This window comes from Gossypium hirsutum, chromosome A06, assembly GCF_007990345.1.
Source record: "Gossypium hirsutum isolate 1008001.06 chromosome A06, Gossypium_hirsutum_v2.1, whole genome shotgun sequence".
In the NCBI taxonomy this organism is placed as follows: domain Eukaryota; kingdom Viridiplantae; phylum Streptophyta; class Magnoliopsida; order Malvales; family Malvaceae; genus Gossypium; species Gossypium hirsutum.
Genome location: NC_053429.1, coordinates 13,289,917 through 13,309,444, shown reverse-complemented (window position 1 = coordinate 13,309,444; position 19,528 = coordinate 13,289,917). Strand labels below are relative to the sequence as shown.

At 32.2% G+C, this 19,528-nt stretch overlaps 1 protein-coding gene across 1 annotated transcript; it reads right to left on the bottom strand.

The window, feature by feature from the left end:
* Positions 1-7,303: 7,303 nt before the first annotated feature.
* Positions 7,304-18,559, bottom strand: LOC121230473 (rRNA-processing protein EFG1-like). Its single transcript, XM_041115366.1, has 4 exons — positions 18,458-18,559; positions 18,206-18,367; positions 18,080-18,154; positions 7,304-7,468 (listed from the first exon to the last, which is right to left on the bottom strand). The coding sequence occupies exons 1-4, from the start codon at positions 18,557-18,559 to the stop codon at positions 7,304-7,306; spliced, it is 504 nt and encodes a 167-aa protein (XP_040971300.1).
* Between the last annotated feature and the right edge of the window lie 969 nt (positions 18,560-19,528).

The window sequence follows — 19,528 nt, the reverse complement described above, 5'->3', positions numbered from 1 at the left end:
GATGGTAACTTTACATGATGTTGCTCACACTAGCTATGAAGAATCCGCAAAAAATGTAGGACCTTAGCCATCGGTAAAACATCCAAGACCAACATCTAAAACTGTATAAACCCTAACGACATATCATTTGTATCCTAGTTAATTCACTAAGTTCAAACAAACCTTATTCCTTGTATTCAATCCATTTTCAATCTCTGTAGTTGTACACTTGCTTTTTGTATTTCCAATAATAATTCACATACATTTACGACGATTTATCACCATATACACTTCATTCAATCATAACACAACTTCGATCTGTCAATTCTACCCATCTATTACTATTATCATTTAAATTTCTTATTTTACAATTCATTTCGATAGATTCCGTATTAATAAAAATTAAACTTGTATATATATAAAATTAATAGGTATAAACACAAAATTTAAACATAATAATAGAATACAATAAGTTCCATATGAACTTACTTGGAAAACAACAACCAACAAGAAGTTGAGGACTAATCTGTAATTTCTCGATTATCATCTGATTGATTCAAATCTCGATCTATAATAATTCATTTAAATTTATCAATTCTAAACATCTTTTAACAGCTTATTACAAAATATATCAATTCTATTTCATTTTACAAAAGTTCTCTAAAGTTTCACATTTTATTCAATTTAGTCATTAAGATCGAAATAGATATATCTATAAATTTTAAGCTTTGTTTTTCAATCCGATTTTAGTTTCATTCCTATACTACCCTCTAAATTCAAAAACTACAGAAACTTTATTTTAATTTCAAAATATTTTCATTTTAGTCCCTCAGTTCAAAACTCACAAAATTCACTTTATAATTTAGTCCATAACAAATATATGCTTATAACGAAGCTATTTAACAACAAAAACATCAAAAACCATCAATGACAACATTTTAAAACTTTAACAATTTTACAATTTAGTACCCAAGCTAGCTAGATTAAGCTACAACGATCTCAAAAATATAAAAATTACGAAAAACGAGTTTGATTTACTTGCCATGCAATAGGAAGAAACTTGACCAAAGCTTGGTTTTCTAACTATGGAGAATTCGGTCATGGGAAGAAGATGGAAGGAAATTTTTCTCTTTCATTTCACTATCTTTCTTTTTATTTCATGTTTATTTCCTTTCTAATATATTTTATTATAATAATTCAAATTTTATAATAAAATTAATGTCATTATATGACTAAACCGTCCAAATAAATGCATTAAGGCTTAATTTCCATGCAAGTCCTTAAATGTTTCCCATTTAATCCTTTTATCAACTAAAAATCTATAACGATTAACATTTACAATTTACTCCTTATACCTTAATTAATAACTAATTCTGTAAAGTTACATATTCAAAATTTAATTTACAATTTACAGAAACGAGGTCCCAAGACGTCAATTTCCAAAACCACTAACTTTTGAACTGATACACTTGTACCTTGACTAACTTTCCACATAATTAAAATTATTAGACCATAATTGAGTATAATACTGTAATAACCTCATAAATATTTATTAATATTTAATGACTCAATCATTAGAAAATGGAGTTTTGAAACTACCATTTTTGGTATCGTTGAAAATCAGGCTGTTAAAAGTTTCCTGTAAAATGTAGATTAATATGGAGAGGTTTTCACAGTTAAATTTCGAGTAGAAGATTAGCATACTAAGGATAAGATTGTTGATATTAAAAATTTGAAGTTGGAAAATCAACCCAACAAAGTAAATTAGTTCAAGTAAATTTAGTGTCGGTGTTTGAATTTGGCTAATGAGTATTTATTTTTTTTGTATAATGTTTTTGTTTTAATTTTATATTAAACATGTGAAAAATATTTTTTTGGAAAAGATAAGTAAATGAATTAAAGTAGTTATTTATTACAACAGTCAAATTTGTGATACTGAAATTGAGACCATTTTTGTATCAGCCCAACCTATAGAATTGGCTTTCAATTGAAGTATCAAATTGAATGAGCTTTTTTCAATAATTAGAATGAAAGTCTCAACTTTAAGGCAAAGGAGAATTTTGAGCTTGAAATATAGATATCTAACATCAATGAATCCTATAAGATATGATACATTATCGAGTTAATGCTTGATACAAATTGCTCAACTAGAAATGCTATAGTAGATTTATATGCTCAGTTTTGCAATGTAGTGGAAGGTAGTCTGAGTTTGACAACAATTTCAGTTAATTTATTTTAGGAACAGGAAGTAGAATGCCCAACCACACTATTTTACAATGGTTTCATGGCATTGTTGTATAACACATATCTGAGAATGTCGAAATCATCAATGGGAATGCATTCCTCGGTTTCAGCCTTCAATTTAAAATTTGGCTTGCAGTCGGGGTTAATTGGTAACTCAAACGCAGAGACCTCAACATGACATTCTATGAGCACCTTTGATTTCAACTTTGAAAAACTGATGTCTTATGCTGCAAACACTTATGCAAGTATGCCACCAAGTGACATAGGTGGGCAATCCGTAAGTAATCTTGGTTTTAGCGTAGGGTTGATGAGAACAAATGATGTTCTCCTTACAACCTTCACTGGAGAAGAGATATCCAATCTGGTACATGAAATCGCAATTGGGGTTGAGGACGAATAGGAAGTTGAAACTGATGATGATCCAATTTGGTAGTTAGGGCCTGATGGTTTGGAAATTGCATTATTTTCTAAACCATATCAGCTTAGACGTTATAGCCAGATTGTGAATACTACATTAGCCATTGAAATGACTAAGTAAACCTTCGTACCATAAAAACCCTAATTTAACTCATTTTGGAAAACCACAGTTACACTTGAGTTAGTTCGAAAAATATTCATTTATTGAACCATTTATTCTTAAGTCTCATTTTTATTATTGATATTGATGTTTATAGAAACTCGTTGTTTGTTGCTTTGTTTTGCAAAATTTCGTTATCTTTCAAAATAGTGGAAATATACTATTCATGTCAGATTTTAATTAGGTCAAGTAACATGCATTTTTCGATTAACATATATAATCAACGAGTTTGAATAATGCATGCATAAAACTCAAATCCAAAAACCCATAACACAATCCAAAATTTTGGAAAACTACGGTTGCACTTGAGTTAGTTTGAAAAATATTCATTTATTGAGCCATCTATTCTTAAGCCTCATTTTTATTATTGATAGTGATGTTTTTAGAAACCCATTGTCTTTCGCTTAGTTTTACAAAATTTTGTTATCTTTCAAAGTAGTGGAAAAACACTATTCAGGTCAGATTTTAATTAGGTCGAGTAACATGCATTTTTCGGTTAAAATATATAATCAATGTGTTTGAATAATACATGCATAAAACCCAAATCCAAAAACCCCAAACTACAGTCCAAAATGATATTTTACAGTCCAAATATTGAATAAATACTTATTAAAAATTAATAATAGTAAAAATAGTCCGAAGTCCATGATACATCTGCATGTCGGGTCCGATCCTAATTTCGATCATTACCTAAGAAGTTAAGACTAAAGCGTGAGCTTAAAATAGCTCAATGTGAGTCAATATTAATATAATTAGTCAACAATCTCATTATAATACGGTACATGGCATATTTCAATAAGCTTATAAATATATCATGAGCATGATGCAATGTAAAAAGGTTCCTACCCATCCATTCGTTACACACCATAATAACCCACCCCATGCATATGCAATATGACATATAATCATTGAGCAAAATCATGCTTTCAGTTCGATTTCAGTACAATGGCATGTTTTACATGCTTACGGTAACATATTCAATTCAACGACATGCTTAATATGCTTACAGTAACATATTCAGTTCAGTGGCACGTTAAGATGCTTACGGTAACAATTTAAGTACATGGATTGCAAGTTTTCAGTTAACTGATACAATGACATCACAATCAAAAATACTTAATATGCAATCAAACAATGACTTAATGAGTCGAATGCTATACAAACACTTAATAAACAATAAAAATCCATATAATGTCATTTCACAGTATATCAATATCAAGCATGCAATCAATTAATCAAACACGTCAATTTTGCATTCATGCAAATTTAATAAGGCTCATCACTCGATCAATTGTAAATAACGTACCTCGTTTGGCACCATTCAATACACTTATTTGGCCATTCGGTCATGTCCGAACAATAAGAAATATTTACCAATTGAACATATATTTGAATGTATTGTAAACAATAATTTAAAGTTCCACACCTTAATTCGCAACTCGCAACACTACGTCATAAAAATCTGCACTTTCGCACCTTAAATGATCATTGATCTAAAAAAATTAAAATTTTAATTTTACACTTAAGAAGTCTTGAAACACCCATAAGGGTTCGGCCAAAACAATATTTCAATAACAAATTTTTAGATTCGCTAAAACGATCAATCTTACACTAAAACAATGCCTAGTGAGAGTGCAATTAGGTTCCAATTTTACTACTGGTTTGGGATGTTACGATCAGCACCTATGATAAATTTTATATAAGAAAATTCAATAATTAAGCATTAGCAAAAAGCCTTAGAAATAACTGGCCAAAACAACAACTTTAAGCGAAATTAATACAGCACTAGCTTTCACTAAATTTTGCACTTACACTACCCGTTAACTACTTTTGTATCGTCGAATGAAGGGAAACGAGTTCACCTAAAAAAATAACATGATTAAAAAACCAATTAGATGATACGAGTGAAAATATTTTACTAACTAGGAAAGGGCAACAAAAGTGATAAAATGGGCGGCACACCATCATGGATAACAAAAAAATGGGCTGCTTAGGAACAAAACAAAGAAGAGCTTAAGGGACTGTTTTAAGTTTCAAAAATAAATGATAAAGGGATAGAAAAAATAGATTATATCAATATATTAAGGGCAAAAATCGATAGCCACTAGAGAGATTTTAAGGTACGACAAACACCCCCAACAACGACGATTTAGGGGTTTGCATTGGGCAATCTTTAGGGAACTATAAGGTTGAAATGAGGTTATTTTTGAATAGCAAAATAACATCAAAATTCCAGAAATAAATCAGTAATAAACGGAACTAAAAAGGAAGAGAACAAGAGAAAATAAACATCACCTACACAAGGAGGAGAGAGGGTGGCAATGGCGATCTTTTTGTGGCGGCAATGAGGGCTGTTTTCGTATGATAAAAATAGAAAAATGAAAGATGTAAAATGAATGGAAAAAAGGCAACAAGAAAGTGAAGAAAACGAACATCAAATCACCACTAATGGAGGAGAAATATACATCAAAGAGGGTGCAAAAGACTAGGGTTTGGGCGGCTCAAAAGAGGAAAAGAGAAAGGAAAAAAATGAATTGAGAGAGAATGAAGATGGTATGTTGGACGACAGCAACAAAAAGAGAACAATGAAGTTGTACAAAAAAATATATTTAACCTTAGGGTTACTTAGTTGGACAGCAATGCAATAGGAGCAATGAGAAAACTTTGCATAAGATTCAATAATACGTAATAGTAGGGATTCAAACTTAGGTCCCAAAGATTATTCCATTCTCTATATTTTCTCTTAACCATTGAGCCACCAGCTCATTCTTGTCATAATTTTACGAATCTAAAATTAAAAATTTGGGATGTTACAATAGGTTGTTCCTACTAAACCAAAGGGGAGTAATTCTGACAGTGAAGGTCAAGGCAATGCTGGAGGAACCCATCCAAATTTTATGGCGTATGAACCTCCACCACAGATGATTAATGTCGACATTGATATTCAAGATGGGTTAGAATTTTCATAACTTCCTCATAGAAGTTTGAGTCATGAGAGTTTTTCTACAAATTTCGACGATTTACAAGTTAGAATAGAGTTTTCCTCCAAAGATGTTATTGCCACAATGAAATAGTATAGTGTAAAGTATGGGGTCAATTTTCATATTACAAAATCGCAAGCAAAAAATATGAGAGGAAGTGTGCAATGCATGGCAGTAGATGTCATTGGAAAATCATGACATCGATGAGAAAGAATACGAGGTTCTAGACAATAAAGAAATATTACGCTCCATATGTGTTGTTGTAGATAAGTTAAGGATCATTTGAAATTGAATTATGACCTTATCTCTAACATGAGCTTAACTATGGTGAAAGTGAATCCTAAGATTCCTTGCCAATTTTGATTGCCAATATCCATAGTGAGTATGATTACACCGTGTCGTACTACAAGGCATGGGTTGCAAAATAAAATATAATGGAAAAGAATGCATAATGGGTGGGATAAATCATATAATGATATGCGACAATGGTTGAATGTACTGAATCAGTATGTCCTAGGTACCCTAATCAATTTACAAACAGAACCTTTGTATCATGAAAACCGAATGGTCCAAGGCAAAAGAATTTTCCATCATCTTTCTTGGACATCCAAGCCATGCATTGAAACATTCCAATACGGTAAGCCACTAGTCCAAATTGATAGTACATTCGTGTAAGAGAGATATGGGCATCACTTCTTATTGGTCATTGCATAGGACAATAATCAGAAAATCCTATCAATAGTTTTTGCAATTGTTGAACAAGGAACTGTGGATGCCTGGGACTTCTTCTTGACTAACTTGAGACAGCATGTTATGCCACAACTCGATATATGCGTTATTTCTAATAGGGAACCCAAAATATAGGTTGCAATTAATCGACGTGAAAGCCTATAGGATCGTGCACACCATAGGTATTGTATACGTCATATCAGGGAAAATTACCTAGACTAATTCCAAAAAGATGAGGAACAACAATATGTTATTAACATGGGTACATAGTAAATATTATTTTCTATGATATACTATTTATTTTCTTCGACAGGGTATGAGCCCGTCTAACATCGATTCCATGAAATGTTGGAGAATTTGTTGGGAGTAAACAAATACAGTGCTAATTACCTATATAGAATGGAAATTTTAGTAGTTAACAAGTTGAATTAAAAAATTAATTAATTTAGCTATATTTTTACATTTTTTAACAAAAGAATAACAAAAAAATCATTAATTATGTAATCTATTCTAATATTATATTGACCAATTTTAAAATTAATGGATAATTCAAAATTGAATTAAACATACAAAATAAATAACTTTTTTGATAAAGTGTAAATACGTAGATTGGTGATGTAAAAATACAAAAAAAAAATATAAATGGAAGCATTGCATATATAAATTAAAAAAATTAAAAGTTAACAAACTAAATGATGATGTACATGAAAAAATTTAATATGAAAAAATAATCTCCATCGCTTGGCCGAATGTGTGCCACAACCCAGTTGGTGTTGGTATGATGAAGATTTCATTATGGTTGGGGTTCTGTCTCATCATCGTCATCTTCATTGTCCCCATCATCTTCATCGTCATCATTATCATTATCTTCATCTCCATCTTCACCTCCAGCATTATCTTCATTTCCATCTTCACCTCTAGCTTTATCTTCATCCTCATCTTGTTTTTCCGTGCTAGACTGCATTTGCATCCTAGGTTATGATCATATATTGTCGATTGTATTAGTAGATGGTTGTGAAGATGATCCATTTTTAAAGAATATTGATTTTGGTAGTGCTTGTGACACTATTGATGAAAAAATATACAGTGCTGAACTACCCAATTGTGCATAAAATGCTGGAATTTTAAGAAATCATGGAAATGATGGTGTTGTTGGTGACAATGATGTATAATATGCTTCTGCAGATAACATGGTGTAAAAAATATTCCCGAGGAAGGTGTTGATGCATGATATGATGGTGGAATGGATAATGGGGCATATATCGATGATGGTGCATAGTTTGGTACTTGTGTGAAAAACATAGGTTTGTTAGTAAATGCACCAAAAAAGTATGAACTACACTGACTGAGAGGTGCACCCACTAGTATAGGATTCAAGGTTGGAGCTGATGATAATGAACTCGATGCATTTAGTCCTGATTGTGACCTCGTATGGGGTCGTGCCGGCCTTCTACGACAAATTTGTCTACTCCTTTCCTGTTTCAACAATAGATATGACTTACCATTAAGTCTAAACTATGCCATGTAATCCGAAGATTTCGCTAAACCCATTCTAACAATTTGTTCGCGTATAGGTACAAAATCATACGTACGTTCCCACAAGTTGATATGACAATTTGTTGGCATGGAATTTAGGCCAATTTCATACTAAAAACTCCTAGAATGCAAGTTTTGCAAATTATTCGATTTAGTGCCTAATTTCAATTTAAGCACTTTAGGCATAGGATTTCATCACAAAATTTTCACATAATCATGAAATCATATCATAAACATCAAAATAATTATAAAATAGTTATTTCTATCTCAGATTTTTGGTCATGAAACCACTATTCCGTTTAGGCCCTAATTCGGGATATTACAGTAAACATTTCTAATCTATTGCTTAAAATTGTGCAAATTGTGTCTATGCTATGTGTAATGTGTTGAGAGTGTGTTAAAATAGTGAAATGTGATGTAAACAATGTTTGTGATATGTAATCTACTGACTTTATGCACGTGTATATGATTTAAAGTGGATGTGGCTCTATGAGATCAATGTGATAGCACTTGAGAGTGCAAAATACATGCCTATGCTAAGCATGTTTAGTGTATGTGAAAAGTGAAATGTATGTGACAAATTTTATACAAAAATGTGCATGAAACAGTAATGAAACATGTGTAAATGTGAATATATTGGCATTGTAATCTTTTGAAACCATTGGATATAGTTGGCATGCCATAGGATTGTAAGTACTCAACCGTTATTGATATGTGATATGGGTATAGAGGCTCATGAGATGTGTTGGAGAGATAAAGGAATGTTGAGTTAAGCTCCATTCAATGGGATGTGTTGGTGTGTTTGGAGAGTGTTTAGTTTGTGCTACACTTATGGGATGTGTTAGGCTCTATGAATTTAGGTGTGTTTAGAGTTCCGTTAATGCAAGGTGTATATTTATACAGGTATGTTTCATAGTTTCAATGTGAAATATTATCATAAATTGATGTATATGTGATGAGTGTGCAACTATATGTGAGGATAAGACCATATTTGAGAGGCCTTTGTAACATGGAAGTGTGTTTTTAACTTGTGGTTCATGAGTGTGCAAATGTGCTTATAGTATGCTTTTGCTTAACTTTTGAAATTGTGTATGCTTACTAGTATTTTTGAACATTCACTAAGCTTGTTTAAATTCACACTCTCCACTTTAAATATGCATAAAAATAAGGGAAGCAAGGGGTGAGAGGCAAGCAAGAAAGGTGATCCAAGCAAGGTAATAATTTTGCGTAGGTGACTTTAGTTTTAAATGTGGTTTAAAGGCAATATAGGACTATACCTTGGGAATAGATTTTATAAACTAATTTTGGATTTTGGATTTGAATTGTGGTTTTAATTTGTTGTTTTGATTGCTTTGGAATGATGCAAAGTATGTTTTAATTGTATGCATAAGTGTTAAAGACATGTTTAATGGCTAAAATGATACTTCGAGGTCAAAGAAATTTTTTGATGTTTGCGGCATGTTTTAATGAACCAAATGGTATATTTTGGACACGTAGGTTCTTTAGATATGCATGTTAGGCCAAATTTAACAAGTTGAGTAGTTGAATTCTAAGCCTTAGTTAACGTGTATGCATAATGAGACTACTTGATGAGTCATATTTTGATAATGTATCCAATTATGTGAATAAACATAATTTAACTGTTGATTAGGAGTATTAGAAAGTATTTGAATTATGTTTGAAAATTTTTACACCTGTACCTTAGATGCCTAATTTCATATATCTACATTTAATTTTATGATTCAATTAATATGATATTTTGACATTTTTATGATTTAGTTCCCAGGATTTACATTTTAAAAATTAACCATGAATTAATAACCGGATTAAGTTGAAATTTTTAGGAATGGTTTTAACCAGTCACTATAACTAGATTATGTGATTAATTTTGTATACCATGCGTAATTACATGTTTTGAGTGAATTGACCATTTCACCTCTAAGTACCTATTGTATGTTTTATGTTAGAAATGCATGCAATTAGGTTTTATTTGAATTTGTATGACTGAATATGATTAAAATGTATGCTAAATGTTGATTAGATGTAGAAAAAAAATATCTACGCTCAAATTCTGTATGTGTTTATTTCTGGGTCACTTTGGTGACTAATGTGTCATTCTAAATTTGGGTCGGACCATCCCGACTGGGTTTGGGATGACACAATTGAGGTTTTCCATTTTTTTTTTGTTTTTTTCTTGAAAAGAAAGAAATAACATTTTTCATCCTTTTGAGTTTAGATGAGTTGTCGGTCTATTACTGACATTAACTTCATTAATGTAAAGTTCACAAAATATCAATGTCACTTATCATCCCAAACAATTTTTGTTGCTAAAGTATTATCGCCCTGCAAAAATTCATGTTTTTACCACCCATAATTGAAGTCTAATTTTATTCAAAAGATGTGTCATTTGAAAATAAAATTCCTCAATTTATTTTGTCGATAAACCTTTGGAAAACTATGCTTCACCATTTCGCAATGAAAAAAGAGTTGCTTTTGGTGTTTGTTTAAAATCCCATATTTTAAATTGTGTTAGGTCGAATATTTAATTTTTTTTGTTTCCATTCAAATATCTCATGCATGCAAAAATCCCAAATAAAAACCACCCATACCACAATCCATACTTAATAAAAATTATAGTCCCAAAATAAAACAAAAAAATTAAGTAAAATTTTAAAATACTTTATTGTATGAAAATATGTAACAACCCGATTTTGGGCCTAGTCGGAACAGTGATTTCTGGACCACAAATCTGATGAGGAAAAAATTTATTTTTATCATATTTTTATGGTCTACGGTTTCATGGAATGATTTTATGAAAATTTCGTTAAAAAATTTCGACGTTTGGGCACTCAATTTAGTCAAAAGGACTAAATTGTAAAAAGTACAAAAGTTGGGTTCTACATGTTAGAGGTGTCCAATTGTTATGAAATTTTAAATTGGAGGTCCTTAAATGGTAATTAGACCATTGGTTAATTTTTTGGACAAAAATGAACATGAAATAGGTGAAATAGAATATTTTTAAATTAGGGGCATTTTGGTCATTTAGTAATTAAAATGAATTAAAAACAAAATTAAAAGCCAATTTTTGTCCATCTTCAACCCCAAGGCCGAATTTCACAAGGGGAAACCATGGCTAGGGTTTTTCAACCTTCCAAGCTCGATTATCAAGAAAAACGAAGTTCAGACTTAGAACAGGGGAAAAACGAGTATTAGACGATTTGGTCCTTTTCGCCATTTTGGTCTATGTAAGTTCGTATGTTAATAAACGTTATTGATTTGTGTTAATTATGCAATACTATTATATATTTGATTAAAATTTGAAAATTAAAGTAAACGTTCGAATTGAGTAAAAATGCAGGATTGATCACGATCGTTGCGTAGTGAAATATGAATTAACGGTAAAAGACCATGGTTAGACCATGGTTAGACCATGGTAATGTGCTAAATGAAATAAGTGATTTGCATGTAAGACCACATCTAGGATATGAAATTGTGCTAAGTGAAATAATAGCTTTGGACACAAGTGTGGTACTATGTGAAGGCCACTTTGTGACTATAATAGCTTTGAACACAAGTGTGGTACTATGTGAAGGCCACTTTTTGAATATAATAGCTTTGGACACAAGTGTGGTACTATGTGAAGTCCACTTTGTGAATAAAATAGCTTTGGCTACAAGGGTGGTACTATGACACCCTTAACCCATAACCGTCACTGGAATAGGTTAAGAGGCATTACCGGATTATAACTCAGATCAGAACAATCAAATATCAAATATCATCTCAATTCAATAAATACAAGTTATTCATATTCAATATGAATTTAAACCAAGCATACAAAGTCTAAACCAAGCATTCAGGACCAAATCGATAATATATGAAAGTTTCAGAACTTAGAAAATATTTCAACATTTCAGAGGTCACTCACTCGTGTGAACAGGCCGTGTGCCTCACACGGCATTAGACACGCCCATGTGTCTAAGCCATGGAAAAACAGGGCATAAATACCGACTTATCCACACGGCCATAAGACACGCCCGTGTGCTGGACTGTGTGAAAATTAGGGAGGCTACTGACTTGGCTACACGGCCAACCACACGCCCTTGTGCCAGCCCGTGTGCCACACACGATCAATAGACACGCCCGTGTGTCTAGGCCATGTCAAAACTAGAGGGTATACTGACTTTAATTCGTAGGGTACCCCAGGGGACACACGGCCGTGTAACGTAACCGTGTGTCGCACACGGCTGAGACACACCCCCATGTGGAAAAAAATAGGCCATTTGAATAGCCAACTTGCCACCCCAATTGGGTCAAACCTACAAGCACCAAACTAAGCATATTTACACAACCTTTTATGACCAATTCACAACCAAAACATAAGCCATTCATGGCATATCATTACCAACCAGTTTCATGCTCATAAGCCTTAGCAATCTATGTTAAAATATAAGACAAAAGCATATCAAAACATTTCTTTCAATACATCATTTAATCTTATGATCAAACTTATCAATTACCATAACTAACATAAACCAAAAGCTTACCACGTTTACCATTTCTTTTATCCATACATAAACAGACCAAATATATCATATTGCCTCACATTTCATAAACCAAAAACCATATCATAATCATATCCATACCAAGCCATATTACATGGCTAAATATATATCACAAAAAAATTCTAAACATTTCTAGCCTATACATGCCATACTTCAATATATACATTTTCAAAAGTACCAAAATAAGGTTCGACAGTGTGGTGACGATCCTCGACGATCCTCGAGGTTATGTAGCTTTGATATCTATAAAACAATGCAAACATACACAGAGTAAGCTTTCAAAAGCTTAGTAAGCCATATACAAAAAAACTTATCAACATAAGCATATAAACATCAAGAATACATGTACTTTATGACCAAGATGCTAACATATATCATATGGTTCGCTTATAATTCATATGTTCTCAAAGATACATGTACTTACCTTTCATTCTCAACATAATGTACAATTCAAACGTACTTGAATCGAATATGCATTTCACAAAGCCATTCATTTCTCAGAATGCCCGTTTGAACCATTCGGAAACATAAGGATACATAGAAAGCTCGAAAAGCATAAACAATGCCAATGTCCCTTACACGATAACACATTTCGGAATCCCATGTCATGACATATGTATCCTAACTGTTCCTAAAGTTCGTACGGGGCTTTTCGAACGTCGGAACTTTGTCAATACTTTCTCGAATGTCTTATTTTTCTCAACTCATATATTCATTCATCATAGTTAAATGGCAATAAGCATAAATAAACCATTTCAAATACATTTATTTGTATATAGACTTACCTTGTACGGATTCGGATGAATGAAATCGGTTACTCGACAACTTTCGACCTCTCCGATCTAACTCTGTATTCTTTAATTCTCGATTTATATAAATTCAAATTTAACTAATTCAATCACAAATTCATTCAAAACTATCCACAAACACACATTTAGGGCATTCTGCAAACTTGCCCTCACATTTTCATATTTTGACACTTTAGTCCCTAATTCACAAAATCACAAAATACACATATTTGCTTGTACACAAGCTTAGCTGAATTTATATAAGGTTCATATATGTCCATGTAGTTCATTTATTTCACATTTTAGTCCCTCAATTTACAAATTTCATAATTTAGCCCATTTTACTCAAAATCATCAAAAATCCAAAGACAAAACATATAAACCCAACATCAAACTTTCATATTTCATCAATTAACAACATAAAGCTCATGAATTCATCCATGACACATTTCAAAATCATCATCAAAATCAGAAATTGAGACATGGGCTTGATAGTATACAAAGCAATGATTACAAAAACGTAAAAATTATCAAAAAAGAACAAAACACATACCTCAATCAAAGAAAATCAATGGCCAAAACCTAATGTTCTTTCTCTTTTATTTTTCTTGTGATTTTCAGCAAGGCTAAGCATAAAATGTCTTTGTTTTCTATTTTTTTTTCATATAATTAACATAATAGGCTAAATACTAATTTTGCCCTTTATTAAACCATAAATAAATTATGATATAATGCCCATTTAAGTCATTTAATTCATTCAATGGTCAAATAACCTCATAAGGACCTCACATTCATAAAGCCAAATCAAATAGGCACTTTTAACAAGTAGCAGACAACTTTTACATTTTACACGATTAGGTCCTTTTTCAAAATTAAGCACACAAACATTCAAATTTTCATACGAGACTTTTACACATGCTCATTCACATATCATAAACGTGAAAAATAATATTTAAATATTTTTTTGACTAGGATATGTGGTCCCGAACCACTATTTTGACTAGGGACTAAATCAGACTATTACAAATACTATGTGGAGGCCACCGTGTATCCGTTATTATTCTGATGTGTTCAATGGAAATGAATAAGTGAAAATGAAAATGACTATGTGATGATTAAATGTGAAAGAATTATGAACCAATAATATGATTTGATGTTGAATTGAAATAATGTGTTTTCATTGAGGTTTAAGTGTATCAACTGGCATAGCCAAGATGAAAAACAAAATGAAAGTATAACTGATTTAAGTGATACGGGGACATACAAAATCTATGTGAATGTTGAATGAAAGTTAATACAAAGAAAACGTGATAGAGTAAAATTAGCAGTAAAATAGTTTTGGACAACAGTAGTTGTGTGACTTTGAAAAATCATCAAAAATGGTAGAAATCGAATTAGAGGTTGAATAAGATATTAAATTAAGGCTTATTGAGTCTATTTTCACATAAAAGAAACAATGTAAGAAAAAAAATTCATATTATGATATATTTTAATTTTTGTGAGACAAGGTCAGAATGATTTTGAAATCCCCTATTCTGACTTTGGAAAATTATTAAAAATTGTTTAAAAATAAATATTGGTTACAGTTTATATTTTTAAAATTCTTATTGAGTCTATGTTCAATTGAAATAGACGGGAACATCATCCGAATCCCATACGATGAGATGATTAATTTCTAGTGAAGAAGGGTTGAAACTGTCAAATAGCAGAATAGGGGAGACTTTAAAGAATAAATTGTACTTATTGGCTAGACTAAAAATTCTGAAAATTTTATGGTAAGAAGATATGTGAGTTTAGTTTTAGTGAAAATTATTATATATTAATTTGGAGTTCCGTAGCTCAAGATATAAATAATTTAGTGACTATGACTTGAGAAGACAACTTGAGATGAACAAGAGTAAATAGTGGAACTATGAGCAATTATGATTGTATTATCTTGAGAACATATTGTGAGAATTGGTAAAAGCATGTTAATAAATTTCTTATTATTTACATACCAACTTAATAAGCTATATAGCTTACTCCGTTTATTTTGTGTTTATAATGTCCTCATGTTAGCTCGGGTTGGAAGTCGCCAGAGAACCTATCACAGTACCAAACTAACAAATTGGGAATTGATAATTCTTATACTCACGGTTATGGCATATATAGGGGACTTGGTTATTTTTGTATGTTTCATAATTGTTTTGGCCTAAAATGTTGGCCTATGCTATTTGAAAGTTCATTGTTGTGCAAGACCATTTGATGTTGGTATATTGGCTATATTATAAGTCCATGATGATGCATTTCAAGTATGTGTATGCTTACATATGTGGATGAATGAGTGGTGATATCTATGTGTGACGTAAATTTGTTTGCAATGGCAAGTCAGATTAGTGCATGGGCTAGGGACATGGCCATGGGAGCCACACGGCCGTGTCCTAATATCACACAAGAGTGTGCCTCTGCTTTTCATGAAAATTTTCAAAGTTTTCTAAAGTTCTCAGTTTGGTCCCGAACCATTTCTAAAGCATGATTTGGGCTTCGTAGGCCCATATTAGGGACTTTAAGATGAAATGTGAAAAGTTTTAAATTTGAACGCAAATTTATGACCCAGTTTTATACGATTGCATGTGTTTATGTTAGATAATGCCTCATACCCTGTTTCGGTGTCAAACACGGGTAAGAAGTGTTACAAAATATGTGATGAGACCTTCAAATACTGTGTCTGACCCTAGTCCTGAGGTTATCTGTAAAGAGAAAACTAGGGGTGATCTTAAAAAGCTTAGTGTGAGTCTAAACATGGCAACAGTGAATAACTAGATTATCAATCAATTTAGCATTCAATCATTTTAGTAACAATCTTACAATAAACATGGCATCGTAGCATTCAGTTTTCCAATTTCATATACATGGCATTATTATGCACCAATACAAAGTGCTACCCATTCCTTTGCTACACACTACGAGTTCTCCAGAACTTGTCATCTGAACACCAAGACAATAGGAGTTGAAACTTAATGTGGTTGAACCACCAATATCAATATTGTAGATAAACTGCCAATTTGGTTTGCGAATAGTTCACGAATAACCATTTTGCAGACAAGATGCCAATACACCATAATACTCCGGGGTGAAGTATACTGACTAACCAATGTTGCAGGTAAACCATCGGTACTCTGTGAAACTCCTCTATCATCCAAAAAACCCAACCCCATGCAATGCAATATGACATACTTTCAATAAAGCAAATCATGTTTTTCAATACCAATATCAATTCAGTGGCATGCTTACATGCATTGAATTCAAAGGTAACGATGGCATATTTTTATGCTTTCAATATTAACAATCTCAATCAATGGCATGCTTTTACAAGAAAACAAGAAACAATGTCAATCAACAGCATGATTTAATATTACACATCAAACAACCCAAATATCACACAATCAGTCACAACTTTAAGCCCTAACATTTGGCCATTACCTCATATTACTTACCAATCTTGATATACCTCTAAACTGTAACCGACTATTCGATCATGCCCAAAATCAACATACAGTATTTACCACATGTATATAATATATCATTTAGAATTACTAATACATACGAAGGACATACCCACACTTGATTTATGCGAATCCAATGGACTAACATAAAATAGCAACTTCTACAACTTAGATCTAGATAGATCTCGCTTAGATCTATACATAACATGAAAAAACGTGAGTTAAGACCAACCTAAAACAACCCTATAGGGTTTGACCAAATTAGGAAAACACAACGACCACTTAGATTTGGTATTCAGGATCCCTACTTACATTGTTTTGGCAACAATGAAGATATGAATAGCCTTTTTTATCACTGCTGATCCGAGATGTTCAGATTCATTCCTTCAAAAAAAATAATACAAATAATCAGTATAAAAAGATCGGCTATGGCATTAAACACAATCAGCCAAAGTAGGAAAATTAAAAGAAGGAGAAACAATGTTAGGTCTTGATAGAATTGACACTTACGCTTCACCCATTTACTAGATCTATGATGTATGGTTATCACAGAATTGAAAAACCCCTAACAAAGATCAAGGAGGGTTCAACCAAAGTGTGTAAAAATTAATAGAAAAACTAAAAAAAGGATATGGAAGCAATCAAGGCTCCATGTGTGGCAATGGAAGGAGGGAAAACAACAAAAGGGGCAAAAGAGTAACAAAAATGTTGAATAAAAGATAAAGTAAAGAAGAGGCAAAAGAGAAAAACAGTATCAATAATGGAAGAGGTAAGGAATGACATAATAATGGAAGAAAATAGAGTATAAGTTGAGGAAGAAGAGAGAAAAGAAGGGTGTCGGACGACAATAGGGGAAAAAAAGATGATAAATTCTACATAAAAATTGGTTTAATCTCTTAAAAAACTGATAACCTTTTTATAATTTAGAGAAAGTCTTTGAATGCTCAAGTTTATCAGATTTTCCAATGTTTGAGTCAGGCTGAAATCTAACAATTTGCTAGGGGTGGACGGTACATGCTTAAAAGAAAAAAGAAATTGCAAGTGAAGGGAATTAAACTCTAGTCTTAAGGACAATTTCAATAACTCTTAACCATTAGGCTAATTACTTAATCTTGTTATAATTTTACAACATTTTTAGTTAGAAATTTAAGATGTGAAAACTCTCCCCCTTAAAAGTAATTTTGGCCTAAAAATTTACCTGATTCGAACAGATGAGGATACTATTGACGAATTGAGTCCTCCGACTCCAAGTGGTTTCCTTGGCGCCATGGTTCTGCCAAAAAACATTAACTAGTGAGATATGTTTCCTTCTAAGAACCTTTACCTCTCTATCCAAAATATACACAAGCTTCTCCTCAAAAGACAACTTCGGTCTAACCTCAATCTCCTTAATCGAGATTATGTAAGAAGGGTCTGATCGGTACCGCCTCAACATTGATACATGGAACACATCATGAATGTGTTGCAGCTCGGGAGGCAACTCAAGCTAATAAGCCACCAATTTAATTCTCTTACGAATCTAGTAGGGTCCAATGAATCTAGGGCTCAACTTGCCCTTCCTCCCAAACATTAATACCTTTTTCCACTGAGATACTTTCAAGAAAACCCGATCACTAGCACTGAACTCAATTTCCCTCCGCTTCAGATCTTCATAATATTTCTGCCTATCCAAACCCATTTTCAATTTATCCAGAATCAGTCTGACTATACTTGTAACATCCCAAATTAGGGCCTAGTCGGATAGTGGTTTCGGGACCGCAAATTCGATGTAATAAAATTTATTTTTATTATATTTTTATGGTCTTCGATGTTTGGGCACTCAATTCGGTCAAAAGGACTAAATTGTAAAAAGTGCAAAAGTTGTGTTCTACATGTTAGAGGTGTCTAATTGTCATGAAATTTTAAATGGGAGGTCCTTAAATGGTAATTAGACCATTAGTTACTTGCTGGAAAAAAATAGACATGAAATGGGTGTAATAAAATATTTTTAAGTTAGGGGCATTTTGGTAAACTAATAATTAAAAGAATTAAAAAGCCAAAATAGCCAAAATTTGGTCATCTTCTCCATGTATCAGCCGAAACCCCCATGGAAGCCATGGTTAGGGTTTGGGTCAAGCTTCCAAGCTCATTTGTAAGTGCTCTCGAACCTCGATTTTAAAGTTCTTTACATTTTTGAAATCTCGGTAACATGTTTTAGCTGTTTCTACCATTATTTTGAGCTAGGGTTTATGTTTAAAAATTTACCCATGAGTAATATGCATGAATTTTGATGTCTAATGGAAGAAATGAAATTTTGATGCCTAATGGAAGAAAATGAGTGTTTCATGTTTAATAAACAACTTTTACTAAGCGGTTTTTGATGAAAACATCCGAAAGGACCGTTTTATAAAAGTTGTAAAATTGGTCATAAAAGGGTGATTTAGTGGAAATTGGGGGCTGTCATAGTTATGAAAAATGATCAGCATGTCATAAAACATAAGAAAATAGGATGAAGTTTAATTTTCGAACATTGGGGCAAAAGTGTAAATATGCAAAAGTTTAAGGGTCAAAATGAAAATTTTCAAAAATATGATTTTTGGACCCCTATGAATAATGTGACTAATTAGTAGGCTAAATGTGATATTATAGATCAAGGAAAACAAGATTC

What these genes read in the sequence shown, in the direction of transcription:
- LOC121230473 (XM_041115366.1), bottom strand. Translation starts at nt 18,559, where the DNA reads ATGGGTTTGGATAGGCAGAAATATTATGAAGATCTGAAGCGGAGGGAA. An exon ending in AAGTATCTCAGTGGAAAAAG is followed by an intron (nt 18,368 to 18,457) that starts GTATTAATGTTT and finishes GTGGCTTATTAG; the next exon opens with CTTGAGTTGCCTCCCGAGCT. An exon ending in TCCTCATCTGTTCGAATCAG is followed by an intron (nt 7,469 to 18,079) that starts GTAAATTTTTAG and finishes ATGCAAATGCAG; the next exon opens with TCTAGCACGGAAAAACAAGA.